The 17,551-nt window shown below is 37.5% G+C and overlaps 1 protein-coding gene across 1 annotated transcript; it reads right to left on the bottom strand.

The window, feature by feature from the left end:
• Window positions 1-215: 215 nt before the first annotated feature.
• Window positions 216-16,993, bottom strand: SMPDL3A (sphingomyelin phosphodiesterase acid like 3A). The gene is made up of 8 exons (XM_066248385.1): window positions 16,766-16,993; window positions 11,762-11,975; window positions 10,710-10,854; window positions 6,353-6,449; window positions 5,427-5,596; window positions 4,761-4,941; window positions 3,286-3,410; window positions 216-912 (listed from the first exon to the last, which is right to left on the bottom strand). Exons 1-8 carry the CDS (start codon window positions 16,875-16,877, stop codon window positions 592-594), a joined length of 1,365 nt encoding a protein of 454 aa, XP_066104482.1. The 5' UTR covers window positions 16,878-16,993; the 3' UTR covers window positions 216-591.
• Between the last annotated feature and the right edge of the window lie 558 nt (window positions 16,994-17,551).

Here is a 17,551-nt window from a genome sequence, read left to right as displayed (position 1 = left end):
AAGTTAGCAGTGCTCACGAGCACTCCTGTCCACTTCCAGAGTGAAGGCAGCTAGACAACACATGCCCCGTGATGTTTCACAGCCTCAGAGATGACCCTAATGAGACAGTGGTGTTTTCCCAAGAGGAGACAGTGCATGTAAATAGTGCTAACCTCAGTTTGCTCATGAGACATAAACAGTTTGATCATCAGATTATGTATGGAATTTTAATAAGTGATGACTTTAAAAAACTAAAAATTATTTTATTAAGAACAATTCATCATATTTAGGGAGAAGTCATTTGCTTTACTGAATAAAATGACAAATTCAACAAGAGTATAATTTAAACATAATTTTATAAGAAAAATATATGGGAGATAGAAAACTTACATCCAAACATTTTTCCAGTAATGGGCGATTTAAATATATTCAATGGAGTACAAAGTTAGAATAATAGAAATATTTACATTTGAACATCCTAAAAAAAGAAAGCAAAGAAAAGAATTCTACTTGCCCACTCAGTAACTCACAAAGATTTACGTAACAATTCCCACAAACTTATCTCAGAAACAGAGCAATGTTACATTTCCTATGAATACAAGTTGTGAAATACTATACATTTCGCCTTATAAAATAATATTGCTTGAGGCAATCTACATAGGAATCATGATCAAGACTCATAATTGCACAAATTTGAAAGGCCTTACATTTCTCATTGCAAATTACATCGCTGTCATAACTCACAAAGAAGTAATTATAGTATTTTATAAATTTCTTACTGTCTGGGATTGCAAATTCTTTAGCTAACCCATACAAACTTTTAGGCTGCAAATCTTCGATGTCATAAGTCTGGGTCAGGATATACTCCAGCTTCCATTTGGATTCTCCCTTTAGATTAGCATCTGTCAGGTTCAGGTAATACTGCAACATATCCTATGGTTAAAAACAGTAACAAAGCCTGGTTCATTTGGGGGCATATAAAGCACTGCACAGTAGAAGAGGTCTTACTAGGATTTATGGGACATTCTTCATTTAAAGTTGTAGTCATTAAAGAAAGGTGAGAATTGGTTTTAAAGAAAAAGAGACTCAAAAGAAGATCTATATTACGTTTTTCATTTTAAATATAATGAAAGGGCATAATATAAAATAAAGTCTAAACTATATAAAGAGATGTACAAGATAAAAAGGCTTCAATTCACACACCTCAGAAGTAACCACCGCTATTAGTTTTGAACATATCAGTAGTATGCTGGGGGCAGCTTGTAACCAGCTCACAAGAGCTGATTGTCAAGTTTTCAGGAATTTTACACATTAATTGTTATCACATTGGCAGCTTGAATTGGCCATTTTGGGAGTATATGCATCATGGAAATCAGCAAACACTACAAATCAAAGTGCTTTCCCCCCACATTAAATAGGTTGTTAAACATTTACCAGCACTCTCATTATTGTTCTAGACTTTATGTACAAAACAAATATAAATATTTAGAATATAAATACCTATTTTTTACTTTTGGGGCTTTTTAAAAAGAAATGAAATTATACTATACAAACCATTTTGCACTTTTAAAAATTATTGAGTGCTATATCAGGGACATCATTCTATGCCAGTACATATATTTACATACATACATACATGTGTGTGTGTGTATCTGAGGTTCAGATCCAAAAATAGGCAACTAAAAGTTATAAAACAAATTTTGCACTAGTTTTTTTGTCAGTTGTTTTATTTCCTCTTTTAATTTAATATTTATGGATTAAACCATATTTCCTCCGCTTATGCCCTTCATATAAACATGTTCCAGGGAATAAAGGAGCTACATCTTATTAAATTTATTTAGGATCCTGTCCAGGCAGCGGCGCAGTGGATAGAGCATCGAACTGGGATGCAGAGGACCCAGGTTCAAGACCCCGAGGTTGCCAGCTTGAGTGCAGGCTCATCTGGTTTGAGCAAGGCTCACCAGCTTGAGCCCAAGGTCACTGGCTCGAGCAGGGGGTCACTCGGTCTGCTGTAGCCCCCCCCACCGGGGGTCAAGGCACATATGAGAAAGCAATCAATGAACAACTAGGGTGCCACAACGAAGAATTGATGCTTCTCATTTCTCTCCCTTCCTGTCTATTCCTCTCTCTGACTCTCTCTGTCACAAAATAAATAAATAAATAAAAAATACTTTAAAAAAAAGTAAAAAAAAATAGAAAAATTATTTAAAAAATGAATTTATTTAGGAAAAAAAATTCAGTTACATTAATAGAGACTTTGAGAAATCCTTTCCCAATTATATTTGTTGAAAGGGGTCCTCCCCATAAGCTAAATATTGACTCTCAACGCTAAATTTGTCTAAAGCAGAGGTATGTACAAGTTCCAGAGGACTTTTACCACAAAAACAAATGTTTAACTCAACTTATTTTCTTTACAAAAAATTTTTTGCCAACACTTAATTGAGCACTTAGTCTGAGCCAACCATTTTCCTTAGTTCTTTATGTGTATTTGTTTATATAATCCTCACAGCAACTCAGTGAAGTCAGCAATGTTTAGTCCTCATTTTACAGAGAAATAGACTCAAGACAGAAAAGTTAGGCAATACAGCTAATGAGACAGTATGGGTTCAGAACCTACATTCTCCTTCACTGCTATGTTTTAAAGAAGAGTAACTAATAACAAATATGGTTCATCGAAAAGTTCCAACACATATCCCAGTCCACAGATCCACAGATAGGCACTATCTAATGAAACCTTCATCTAACTTAATGTGAAGTCTTTAGAAGTTGTAGAGAAACAGCTTCTCAAAGATTGACCTTGAAAGCCCATACTTAGAAAGGGCTGACATTCTGCCTGACCAGGCAGTACACAGTGGATAGAGCTTCGGACTGGGATGCAGAGGACCCCGGTTCAAAAGCCTGAGGCTGCCGGCTTGAGCACGGGCTCATCTGGTTTAAGCAAGGCTCACCAGCTTGAGCCCAAGATTGCTGGCTTGAGCAAGAGATCACTTGCTCTGCTGTGCCCCTCCCCCCCGCCAACCGTGTCAAGCCACATATAAGAAAGCAATCAATAAACAACTAAGTTGCCACAATGAAGAATTGATGATTCTCATCTCTCTCCCTTCCTGTTTATCTGTCCCTATCTGTCCCGCTCCCTGTCTCTCTCTGTCTCTGTCACAAAAAACTGTTGATATTCCAAAATAAGACATCATAAGATTTTAACATAAAACAATTCACCTAGCTATGCTGAAAATATTCAACTAAACTAATGAAAACTATGAAGATATTCATAAGTTTGGGGTCAATTCTAACATTGTACCAACTTACCAATAATTTATAATCATGAGGATCATACTGAAATAGTCGGACACCAGGGTTGTTGGTCTGTTTTTGTAAAACACCCTTCACTGGGGTAACAGCAGGAGCCACAAACAAAGAATTTACTGGATTTCCTAGACAAAACATGTGCACATTGAAATTCTATTTTACAAACTGAGTTTAATGACATTAAGAATATGAACAAGTTCTAGATTAAGAGATTAACAGACATAATAGCCAAATGATATATCATTCTTGATAGACCCTGACTTAACTGTAAAAAGACAGTTTTGAAAAAATAGGGTAATTTTATTATGAGTTGTTGTAAGGTGAAGGCAAAGAATCATTATTGATTAGATAAGTTAATGGTATTTTGATTATGTAAATTACTTGTGTATTTCAGCAATGCATACAGAAGCACATAGGGCTGAAACATCTGATGTTAAGATTTACTTTCAGATACGTAGGGAAAAAAGTTTAAAAAATGGATAGGTAAAGCAAATGTGGCAAAATCTTGGTAGATGTCAAATATAAATGATGGTGCATGGAAGTTTTTTTTATCATCCTCTCTGCTTTTATATATTTGAAATTTTTCATAATAAAAATTTAAAATTATTACAAGTACATGCATACAAATACAAAACTAGTTTGTTCTGTACCTCTAGCTGAGACAATATTTCAATAATTGCATAATAACAATTTGATTAAAGTGTCACCATATTTTATACATATCCTAGAACTAAATTTCAATAAAGCTATCAAATTCTGAAAAACGATCATTTTTACCAATACCACTCATTCTAGATAAAAGAGGTGAAGCATTTCAAAAATGTTCCCCAATTAGTGAAAAGAATACATATTGATTTTTCTACTGGCTGACTTCTACAAAATCAGAACTCTTGTTAACTATCACTTTTCTGCCCTTGTGCAGAAGTAATTTTTAACAATAAATAATCACTGTTTTGTTTGATGCCAGAGTTTCTTCTATTTCTTTTTCTTTTAATGCTGAGTAGATGACAATGCCAATAAGCACTCAATAAGCACTTAAAAGTAAAAGCTTATTATATTTTACTTTAAACCAATGGTAAATTGTGCTTTGCCATTTAAATTCGCAGAAATACAAGACAAGTCATCTCAAAAGAAACTTGAGTCTAGTACGTAAATATCAAGGAGTAATATTGCTCTAAAATTGAAAATCTAAAAAACAACTTGCGTGAGCTGAGGGTTTCAGAGGCTGCTGTGTTGACAGCAATTAAGTAACAGTGGCCTGTGGAACTAATCAGAGGCAGCCCACTGCGGACTAGCAATGATTTGACCACTTACCATACCATCGTGGAAGTCAATTAAGTAATATCCGGTGCTGGCAGTTCGATTTAATGAAACAATTAACTTACTAAATCAGTAAAATTTACTGTTGATTCACTGTTTTATTCTAGCATCTTGGATTGTGGGGGGGGGGGGGACATAACAAAATGTCATATTACCTTTTTTATCTGAAAGAACCATAATGCTGTCTCTGTGAGTGTGCCCATAAAACTGTCCGGCAATGACATCGCTGTATTTTCTAAAAATATCTATCAGTTTCTCATTGTAGTATCCCCTCATGGCTGGAGTGTTCACTGCGTAGGGCAGATACCCCACGGGAACGTGTGCAATGATGTACACCTGGGGGGAGAAACACAGGAGGACTGGGGAATCCTTTCGCACATCTGTCATAATTAAACAACATTTAAGTACTCATGATTGAAAGTATATTAATTAAAATTTAGAAAGCAAATATACCACCTCTCCAATTTAATACCAAAAAAGATGAAATTAGAAAACTATTGATTTCACTATATTTATCCCTGTCTCATTTAATTTTTACTGTTGGTGATATGACTTTGCCATTGGTCACAGAATTTTTTTTTAATATCAGCCTCTTTTTATATCAACTGATGTCAGTCAATCTTCAAAACATTAACAGAGATAACAATATAAAAATAACAAGAAATATAAAAATATAAAAATTAATAGAGATAAATCATAATGTGTTTCATATCAAAACAACAAACTTTAATACTTTTAATATTTATCAATAGCTAACCCCCATAAGTACACAAATTTAGTCCTCTGTTTGTCCCCTGATGATTTGGGTCTATGAAACCTACCTTCTCCTTATTTTGCTGTGAGATATTCAGTGTATTTTCTAGCCATTCAAACTGATTTGCTGGGTCACTCCTATTCAGGGTCACAATATCAGGGCCGTAGTACAAGTTTGTGTTTAGACTGATGATCCTAAGGTTCAGATTAGTTGAAACTTTCTGTGAATAAAAGCCACCTATAAAAACAAATTTAAACACATTCTAGAAAAACACAAACACAGATATGCAGTCACTGTGAAAGCAAATTCTTAATTAAGGGTTACAAGCCAGTCATGATGGTTATACTTATTTCTCATTGCTTAGTGTATACATACACAGGCCCTCATTAGAGAAGCATCGGGTTTAACAAACAGTCATTGAAAGTCTACCATGTGCCAGGTCCAATGCTGGCACTTCCACACACAGAGGTACCAAAGAGTTGTTTCCAATATTCCAATGAAATATATTGGCATTATGCAACAAGGTACTGAATTTCATAAAAGATTAATAAATATATCAACTTCTACTTTTGTATGATTGGGAGAGTTAAGATGAGAATTATTGTGAAATACCAAATCCAAAGAATGGGGACGCACATGGATCTTGCCAGAGACAACCGAAGAAAAGGCAGACAAGCCAGAGCTGTTACAATCTCCGTGGAGATGAGGCTTAAAGGCATAACCTTCCTGACCCCAGCAAACTGGCAGTAACAGAACACCCAAGAGTCTACTGTCGGAGTTAGCCACTGAGACGTTGGCCCTGCTTTCTTTGCCCTAAGCCCACTCACCATCAATACTTCTCTCTCCTCAGCTTTTAAACATGACTTATGCCCTCCAAAAACTGGGTTCAAAGGTTCTCCAGAATTGGTACACCCAAACAAACATTAAAAGTCTAAGTCTAAACACATGAATAAAAATAGAGGCAAAAGAGAGATGATTAAATCTTTCACTCACCTTTCCTTAATGTCTGAATAGCTTCATCATCTAGCCAGGGTTTCCAAAGGTTTGCTACTGCATTGTACACCTTGCTGGTGAATGTAGGCAGTTGATCCTGGCCACAAACAATAAAACTGACCATTGAAACTCTAGAGAATATGTGGATCAATTAATTAAATATTGCTTGAATGCTCACTAACTATGTTAGGCACCTGAAAATGCAAAGATGATTACTATTATAGATAGACTTAATCTTCAAAGAATTTATAACTTAGTTGGGGAGACAGGAACACAATATAATCAATCACCTATAAGATAATGCACGAGGTATTACTGCAGAGGTTCTGGAAGTGTAGAAGCAAGAACAATCAAATCCGGTCTAAAGGGTCAGCATAGAGAGGGAATAGAGCATTTGAACCAGGCCTTGAAAAATGATTCATCAAGTTGACAAAAAAAAGGGGGGGAGGGGATCAGACAGAGAAGAACAAACTTTTAAGAGGTACAAATTTTCAGTTATAAAATCATTACGTTACAGGGATGTAACGTATAGCATATTGCACATAGTCAATATCATAATAACCTTATACAGTATCAGATGGTTACTTATCTATCGTGGTGACCACTTTGTTAGTTATGTAAATGTCAAGTCACTGCTGTACACTTGAAAATAATATAATATTGTATATTGACTATCTTTCCTTTAAAAGGCAAAAACAATAGCCAACAGAAACAAAGTGCAATGGACAAAGAAAAGAACTCATTTTAGTATGACTGAGGTGTGGAATGGATGTGGAAGTGTGCTCATTAAAGGGACATAGAGGCAGGTTTGGGCCTGAACATGCAGATCCTGTGTAGCATGTGGAAGGAATGAAGTAAATTAGACCAAGTTCTCTGAAATGTGAACACTAGTATAGAGCTTCTTACTTCTTAAAGATTTATAACCACAAAAATTTGATGTGAAGAAGTCTCTTATGTTAGCCTAAATTTTATCAACATGTTTTGATTTTTACTAGTATACTAGAGGTATAAAACAGTATTTTTATTATTATAAAGTATCTTTTATCATCCTATTTATTATACTACAATAAAGTATCTTTATGATGACATAAGCAATAGGGAAGAAAAAAACAAAACTTTAAGAAAGTTCACACTGAATAAAAATCCAGAAATCATTTGTAAAATTGGGTATCCTTATTTTTTGTTTTTAAAAAATGATAATAAATAACTGAGGCCATTTTATTCACTATCCTCATTTCCTTCTGTGCATTAGTGACAGAGACCTATTTCCTAAAGGAGTTTTCCTATCAACATTAACTTAAATGCTTATTTTTCAAGATGACACCCAAATCACATTAGTTCTTATTGCATATGCCTAATACATGATGAAAGTCTAAATATATTCAGAGCATGTAATAAACAAATAACTTGTTTTGACTGGAACTAATTATCCAAAGCATATTTCCACTTTGTATCAGAGATCAATCATCTGTCTGAAAATTACACGATGGCTTAGGCCAATCTAGATTCTCATTAAAAATTGGTTATCATTATCATCATCAAAAAATCTAAAGTCTTAGCCATTTGCTTACTTTGAGAAGGAAGTCAAGATACCAATATGGTCACATGGAACCTTAAAATTATATAAAGAATACTCTACACTTTTCTCTCTAGTTTATTTTACTGTTTTTAATTTGTAATTGAATTTATGGGGGTGACCCTGGTTAACATAATTATAGTTTTCAGATGCCCCAACTCTACAACACATCTTTGTACTCCATATTGTGTGTTGACCCCCACCCCAAGTCAAGTCTTCATCCATAACAATTTATCACCCTTATTCCCTGCTCCCCTCTCCCTCTCCTCTCTGCTGGCAATTACCATAATGTTTTTCTCTCTATTTTAAATATGAGGAATATCAGCAACAGAGAAGTTAGGTGATTTATCCAGGGACAACTGGTCATTCACAGAGCTGGCTCTAAATCCCAGGTCTTTGCACCATCACTCTATGTCCAATTACCTGTTACACCATGCTATCACCTCAGTCCTTTGGGCTATGACATGACAACTGCCAAGTAATCCAGTGAGACCCACCCATAAGTTCTGTGGCACCAGCCTTACCAGTTTAGAAGTAAATGAGGACCCTGGCCCAGACTGCCTTCTTGGGCGGCAACTGGAAGGAATCCCTGGGCTGCCCACACTAATATCAACTTCTCATGGAATGGGTGGGGACATGCACCTGTATATGCATGTTTATGCAGCTATGTTTATGTACACATTTATGGGTTTTAATGGAAATAAAACTTATCTTTATTTGTTCACCAGAATTTACTCTCAATCTCTAATAAAATTATTGTGGTGTTTTCATGTTACATTTGACATTCCTGAAAGGTAATATGTGGGCTGGGAGGATGAGAGCAGAATCATAGAAAGATTTTCAGATACAAAGTTATAAGCGGAAAAAAATTAACTGTTTATAGTATGCAGGCAGTCCAATTTACCTTAGCTGTACATATAATAAGTTATAGTTTAGAAGTTGGATAGTGCCTACATCTCTGCATTATTACAAGATGTGGCTTCATGAGAAGAAGACAGAGATAAAAGTAAAAAAAAAAAAATCCTCAAAGGAGTTAACAAAAATGTATCAGATGTCACAGTTTAATACTATAATAACCACCACTCCGCTTACTGAGGGATTATTACATGCCAGGTAGGAAGTTATGCCCTTTTCACACAGTGACACTAATTCTCACAAACACTTTGCAAGGAAGGTATTATTGTTCTTATTTACAAATTAGTGACCTGTAGATCAGGGACATTAAGTGAATTGTACAAATTGGTCAAGCTATTAGAAGCAGGATGGAATAAGGATTTAAATTCTAGTGAATATGACTCTAAACCCCAATTTCCCACTGATCTGTCTTCCTATTACCTAAAGCATAGAAAAACAGTGTGTAACTTCTGGCTCCTGGAGATTGTTCACCCCAGGTCTCTGCATGGTATAGTCTAACATCTCACTGGTAACAAAAGTTGACTACTGGTTGAGAGGCCAACTCACAAACACTCACAGATTATTCATCTCAAGACTGAAGATCAGTGCCAAGAAGTCACTTGAAATTTAAGTTTGTCCTAACATACAACTTTTCAAAATCACTGTATTCTGGTTAGTTTAACTAATATAATCAAAACCCTCATAAAGCATCCTTATGACCGGATATGGAAAAGCTATTCTAAGCAGAAAGAAAAATGTGAACAAAGAGAGGCATGAATGTAAACATCATATTCTGGAGATGCTGAGTATGTTAGTCTGTCAAGAGCAAGGAATGTGTGAAAATATATCGGTCTGATTGCACTCTGAAGACCCAGGATGTGAGCTCCACCCCTGAGTGACTTGGGCACTTGAACAAGCAACTTAATATTTGGAAGCTTCAGTGTTCTCCTCTATAAAATGAAGAGTAGATCTAGACCACAAACTTCTTCCACAAAGGGCAAAATAATAGTTTAGGCTTATAAGCAATACAGTCTCTGGCACAACTATTCTACGCTGCCACTGGTATAGCCATAGGCAATACAAAAAGAATTACCATACTTGTGTTTCAGTAAAACTTTATTTGTAGTAACAAGTGGTAGGCCACTACGAACCACAGGCCATAATTTGCCAGGCTCTAGAATAAGCAATAATCTTTGGGATTTGTTGAATTCGTACAAATCCAAGATTGGATACTACTACTACAAGACCCTGAAACCAAGGTTGGCATCCAGCTGTTATGCACAATCTTCTTAACAAATAGCTGCTCTAATAAGTTGAAGCTTGGGTTATATCAGGAATTAAATATTCTGAATACAGTCTCTGCTTTGAATCATGTATTAATTAGGTAAACTGGACTTGAACATGAACCCCCTCTTTTTGGTTCATATGATAGCTTGTTATGTTTGTAAAGTTTTCAATCACAATCTAGCTTAGATTAGGTTGTGAAGAGCTTTGTAGCCTAACTGGAATTCTGAAAAAGGTAAAATATGCAAACATCAACCTTCCTTAGTAACTTAGTCATGGAACTGTCAATAAATGACAAAATTACTCAAAAGAAAGAAGAAATTAAGAAATATTATAATGGAAAACAAAAATGAATAGTCCACAAACTAGATAATGTGATTTCAAAAACTCACTATGAACATAACATTTTATGAATTATTAAAAGTCACTTTAAAGTCCTCAAAACACTCATCTTACCTTCCTGGATGATGAGCATTATTAGAACAATCTCTGCTTCCATGAGCCCTACTCCCACATCTTACCATCAGCTAATTACTATCTTAATTTTAATACTACTGATGGGGAAAATCCTTTAAGCATTCTGGAAGTTAAGGTCAAATTCACCTGTGGCCAATAGTCGTGATTACCCAGGGCAGGGAAGACCTGGAGATTCGGAAAAAGACTCTGGACAGTGGTTGTCATATTAGCAATCACCATTATGACTGTGTCCGTTGAGAGTTCATGCACTGGAACGTGAGGTGGGCTATCTCTGAAAATGAGGCAGAATCACAGAGAACAAAATCAGTTTCTACAAAAAATCATTAGACTTATTTGTGATGCTTTGCTGTGTACTGCCGCTACAGATCTCCACCGTAAAACAGCAGGTGTTAATTTAAAAAGCTGATAAACTAGTCTTCATTTACCTTTCTCTCACAAAGGATCTTATTTTAAAATTTTGTGTAATTACAAAAGTAAATTAGAAATCTCAGCCTATTTTACTGCCTGACTGTAGACTTATGAGACATAAAAATATTTTAGTAAATATTTAGCACAGATTCCAGAATCTGGATTCAAATCCCAGCTTTGCCACTTACTAATGATGTGCACTTGGGCAAGTTACATAGATGCTCAGTGCCCTCATCTCCTCATTTATAAGTGAGGATAATTATAATATTTATTGTAAAAGATTAAATGGGTTTCAATGTTTAAATCAATTAAAATAGTGCCATCATCACTAATTCAGGTGCAGGAAATATAGGCCTTTACACTGTACCATAATGAATGAAATTACTTAATTATATCACCAGAGATGATGTTTACAAAATTGTTATCACAGGTTTAGTCCCATTGTTGCCATTTGTTTTCATTATTTAATCAAGACTTTTATCACATTAATGAGTACTTCAAGTCACCTATATGAATGTGCTATTTTGGATTCACATCTTGGTTAACATAGACATATTTCTAGAGCATGTATTCTAAAAATAAAAAGCCATAACTCAAAAATAAAATTTATCTCTAATAATGTTGATTAACTTAACCTAGTATTTTTTTAAACCCAAATAATTTTGAAAACATAATTAATTTACAGAATTCAGCATTCTAACAAAGCTTAATTTATCTAATGAACTGTAGATAAATATTGAGTAACTCACGGTATTTATATAACAACGTACCCTGTCCATATCATGAAAGATGCTTCTTGTCCTGAATTTTTAATGAAGTCGAACGCTGACAAGATGAGCTGATATGGAGAGTCACACATAACATCTCCAAAAGGGCCAGGATTGGAGGCATTCATGCCCTTGGACGAAGCACACACTTTTGTGTGGTCATCTGTGATGTGGTAAGTAGGGTCTAAGTGTAAGTCAGTCATGTGCCAAAACTGTCCTGTTGATTAGAAAAAAATGGTGTCAAATCTCTTTTTTTTTTAGTTTCCCATATAAATATTTACAGTAGGACGACAGAGTTGTTCCTCTGTGATAGAGGAAAGTCTTAGTAATTCATATTGATATGCCCTGAAGTTAAATACAATCCTTCCCTATGAGAAGGTGACATTACAAGGAAGTACTAGAATTGCTACTTAAATGTATCAGAACTGAGGAGCTCTGTGACAGCATGACTACCTAACAAGACTATATAATAAATATAAGTTGCAAAATGAAATATATGGAGACATCCTTCTGGGAGGTCCATAATAACATTATATTATGTCTTAATAGCATGTCTCCTTTCTTCCTGAGTTTAAGGTTTTATTTTATGTATATGTTTCTTATAGAAAAATTAACATAGAAATATAATGTGTTTTGTGAGGGTTACACAGTTAATAGATTGCAGAACCAGATACTAAATCTGCTATATTCTTTAAAACCTTGCTTCTCAACATTAACGGGGAAAAAAATCTTTAATACTAGTTTTAAGCCAAAAATTGTAAATGCCAGAAGTTTAGTTTGTTTGTTTTTTGCCTGAAGTTCTTAAAAGCTTTTTAGTAAAGGAATATCTGTCATGTACTTGTACACCAGAATCATGGGGCAAACAAGTAGAAAGCAAACTTATCTATACAAAGATAAAAAATGCCAACTATGTGTGTAAGTAAACACTAGAATAAAAAAAAAAAGCTGGAATAATAAAGTAAAATAGTGAAACTGTTCATTTGTTAAGATAGAAAAGGTGGGTTATATTTGGGTCATTGTTTCTTCACAGCATTGTTATCATTTTATAGCTTATTTAAATTCACAGCTAAGATATCATAAACAAAAGATCCAGGACTAGACATAAAATAGCCTTTATGGCCAATTACTTGGTATTCAGTTCTGATTTGAGAACATTTTCCAAGAGTGATTGATTTTATTCTCTAATGCAAAAAATACTCCCAACTTTTATTTCCAGCTTAGACGTACTTTATCCAACACACAAAGCAGAGTTGGCATAAATTCAGAATCATCCTGGAGGCTGTCCCTCCTTGAGGTATAAATATATGGCGCATCTCATTTTTATGTAAACATGTATTTTATTATTTGTAAGAGGTTAAGGTCTAGCAGACTGCACACAGAACAGCATAGTATTATGGCTAAGAGTGGAGACTCCAGAGTCAGAGTGCCTGACTTTGAACCCGAGCTCGATTTACTAATCTAGCTGTGAATCTTGGCTTGTTTCATCTGTAAACTGGGAGTGCTATTACTGCGCACTAGATGACGGTTAAGTGACTTAGTAAAAGTAAAGCTCTTAGAAGGTACCTGGTATCTAGGAAGCTCAATGTTAACTGTACTTCTGTTATTTAGTTAACGCCAAGCTTAATTTGAGACTAAACTTTCTAATTTCCAAGGAATAATTCAAATTTTATCGAGTACTTACTATAAGTTTAGTAATTTTTGTAGTGTTTTCTTACTTATCATTCTTTCTATTTTACAGACAAGGAACTGCAGCACACAGAGATTAAGTCCCAGGCACATCTTACACAAGACCCAAGATAGTGATTCAGGTTAGCTGACTCCAGAGGCCATGTTGCTCTTAACCACTGCACACGCTGCCTCTCTATGTGTGCTTGCGCTCAAATACCCTTCTGTTTCACTCACCTCATGTAAAATACATACTGACAACACCTATCTGAGATACTGTGATGATTAAATGTCACGAGAGTAAAAAGATATCAAATTTTGTAAACCAACACTGGAAACACATTACGGACACATCCTCTGATATAATTTTGTAACTAGATTTATAAATCTCCAGCATCTAGAAAATTTCTGACCTATAGCAGGCCCTCAACATTCTTCAGTTAGGCATAGGCAGATTTCAGGACTTCCTCAAGATCACGTGGTGACTCAGCAATGAAAGCTAAACTGGAACCAGTCTCTCCAGACTTGCAGTTCAGTGATCTTTCCCCTACTTTGCATTGCCAGACAGATATGCAAGAGGCAATTACTTAGATGCGCTGAAGGATGTCTTTAAATAGTAGCCAAGAATGGAGCTCTGATGGGCTCTTAACATGGCATTTATGAATAATGAACCTCAGGACACCTATCCTCCCACCTCTAATAAAATTGCATACAATGTTGTCTGTGTGTTTGTGTGTATGTTTGTGTATGTGTTTGTGTGTGTGTATGTCTGGCCTGTGGCAGAGCCCACACTCAAATCTAAAGTTCTTTTCACTATACCACTGTTACTTTCTTGTTGCGCAGGGAATCTTGAAAAGGATTTCTATAAATATATGTGTGTAGGTATGTTGTCAATGTAGCTAGGTAAATGCTCAAAATGATACCAAAAAAACCCCACACTTATTTATCTTAAAATGTTTTAATTTATCCTGAAAAACCTAGTAAACTATAATTCATATGTTTGGAAATATGGCTATTTAAAATAGGTGGTTTTTTTGTTTTTGTTTTTTACAGAGACAGAGAGAGAGTCAGAGAGAGGGATAGATAGGGACAGACAGACAGGAACGGAGAGATGAGAAGCACCCATCATCAGTTTTTCGTTGAGCATTGCGACACCTTAGTTGTTCATTGATTGCTTTTCATATGTGCCTTCAGCAGACCGAGTCCCCTTGCTTGAGCCAGCGACCTTGGGTCCAAGCTGGTGAGCTTTTGCTCAAACCAGATGAGCCCGCGCTCAAGCTGGCGACCTTGGGGTCTCGAACCTGAGTCCTCGGCATCCCAGTCCAACGCTCTATCCCCTGCGCCACCGCCTAGTCAGGCCAAAAAATAGGTGTTTTTGTTTATTTGTTTATGTCAGTTCCTGACCTACTTAAGCTAAAGAACTGTGGCTAACCACATTCCAGTGAAGCTTCCCTGGGTGTTTGTCTTCTGTCCACCAGGACTTGACAAGAGAGGAAACTGAGACTGGAGATTTGCACAGGTGCACACACAAAAAAAAAAAAAGAAAAGAAAAGAAAGAAAGAAAGAAAGAAAGAAAGAAAGAAAAGAAAAGAAAAGAAAAGAAAAGAAAAGAAAAGAAAAGAAAAGAAAAGAAAAGAAAAGAAAAGAAAAGAAAAGAAAAGAAAAGAAAAGAAAAGAAAAGAAAAGAAAAGAAAAGAAAAAGAAAAAGTGAGCAAAGACCAGTCTTGGTGTGTATTGTAAGGATATCTATGCATTTTGTTTTGGGGGCCTGGGACAGGTTACATCAAATAAAAAAGTAAAATAATATACCCAGTGTGAAACTGCCAAGTCATCACTTAAACAAGACTTTGAAGTGACCTTTTTCCCTTCTTCTTCCCTAGCTTGAGTCGACCTTGCTGTTTTCCTACCAAAACACGGAGGGAGTTGTGAGTGGAGATTCACTAGACCTCAGCATATTGTCATGGAAGCAATCAGATTCTTAAAAGCCAAAGGTGAACTTGCCATTGGCTGGTCTCATGCAACCTGGGACACTTCATCTCCAAATCCCCAACAGCCATCTAATTAAGCATAGCTCCAGCTTTAATAAAAGCAGGAACCAGCATACATAAATGTTTTAGAACAAGTTCTTGTTATGACTGACAGTTGGGAAACCAGGTTTATAGTTCTTGCTTCCAACTGCCTGAGAGCTGAGTCATGGGGACTTGGCTGTCAAACAGGAGGTATTTTTTGCAGAGCAATTCCGAGGACATAGGAGAGAGAAAGAGACGAGAGAAGAGAGCCAGTCATAGGTTAAAGAGGTTTCAGGACTTGGCACTGTGCTGTTTTAGAGACAGCTCTGCCAGAAACACAGGACAGAACTCCACCTATCTAACCCCAACCCCAATAACAGACCAACTATTTTTAAAGGGAATCTGCAACATGTGGGTGCCTCGACCTTTGAAACTGAAGGTTCAGGTGGCATTGCAAAATCTCTTGTCCAACATTTATTAATTCTGGACCAGTAGTTCTCAGACTCTAGCATCTATCAGAATCACCTGGAGAGGTTGTTAAACAGATTGTTAGGCCCTAATTTTCAGAGTTTCGTATTCATTAGCCAGGGGTGGGGTTCAAAATTTGGCATTTCAAACAAGTTTAGGTGATGCTGATGCTGCTGGCCCCAGATCACCCCTTGAGAACCACCATTGGAAAAGACGCTGTGTTGTGTTGAGTATGAGAGACACTGTCCCGTCTGCCGGGAGCCTAACGTCCAGGTAAAGTGAAAAAAAGGTCCCCACGAGTTCTAATGCAGACTCGGGCTGGGTATTACCGCGACTGTGATCACAGTCGGCCAGAGGAGTGGAAAGAAAAGGCCACCAAACTCGACGAGCAGGACAGAAGATACTCTTGAGCCCCACTGAAATTTACACCCTTGCACTGTGACGGAAAGCGCAGAGCTTCCCCTCCGCTCTGAGCTGGTTCAGGGCGGCTGGAAGTGCAAGACATCCAACTCCCAGTTTTTTTCTTGGCGGCACGTAGTGTTTCCTCCCTTCCAGCGGGAGCAAAAGACCCGGAGACACCGAGTCTAAAGCACTGCACGGGAGTGGCTCCAGCTGCGCGCGCGCTTGGAACGCCCCCTCTGGCATGAGCTCTACTCTGAGTCAAACACCGACCTCGGGGCGGTGCGCTCGGCGTTCCGGTCCCGCCGTCGCCCTCGCCCTCCCCGCGCTCAGCGCGCCCAAGGCCCGGCGTTGTCCCGACCCGGCGCTCCACCTGAGGCGAGCACTCCTCCCGACTTTGAGCGGCTAATTCCGCCCCAGCGCTCCCGGGCAGCTCGCGGGACACAAAGGGCCACGGGCGACTCACCCAGCGCGGGAGCGGGACTCGGGCCGCCGGCGGGCGCCAGGGGCAGTCCCAGGCCAAGTTGGCCGTGCCAGACCACCAATAGGCACCAGAGGAGCGCGTCCAGCAGCGCCATCGGGGGCCACGACCACAGTCCTGGAAGACTGGAGCTGTCCTGCGGCGCCACGCGGATCGTCAGGCCCTGGGGGTGGGGACGAGGCAGAAGACAGGAGAGTGTAAACGCCCAGCGGTCACGTGCGAGGGCGAGTGTGCAACTCCGTTAGCCTGACCTTCAGTAGCTGTCTAATGATTACTTGCCTTTTAGCTTCTAGGCGTCAGTGACTAGCCTGGGAAAAAATGTGTTTGGGCCAGCCCCACGCAAACCATCTTTGCTAAATGCCACTTGGCCCCAAACCTGAGGGCCTTCTCCACAGAAGTGACACAGAGAACCTAGAAGTATTCCGATTTGGAGGAGGTCAGCACCGTGAATCTCAAAGTGTGGTCCCTGAACTAGCAGCATCAGCACTACCTGGGAATTCTAGTTAGGAATGAAAATTCCCAGGCTCCAGGCCAGACCAATTGAATCAGAAACTAGGGTTGGATCCAGCAGATGATTTAAAGGCCTGCGCAGGGGCGCACCCAGCCTGGACTTCTGAAGGCCCCAGCAAACCCCAACTTGACACTTTTTTCTAAGGACACCAAGTTTGGTTTCGTATGTGCAATTTTAACATTAATAGTACATAATATTTTTTATTTATTTAAAAATATGATTAACATATTTTTATTTTCCCTGTCTCTTTTTAAAAAGGA

This window comes from Saccopteryx bilineata, chromosome 12 (genome assembly GCF_036850765.1).
Source record: "Saccopteryx bilineata isolate mSacBil1 chromosome 12, mSacBil1_pri_phased_curated, whole genome shotgun sequence".
Taxonomy (NCBI): domain Eukaryota; kingdom Metazoa; phylum Chordata; class Mammalia; order Chiroptera; family Emballonuridae; genus Saccopteryx; species Saccopteryx bilineata.
This window is presented reverse-complemented; position numbering and strand designations above follow the sequence as displayed.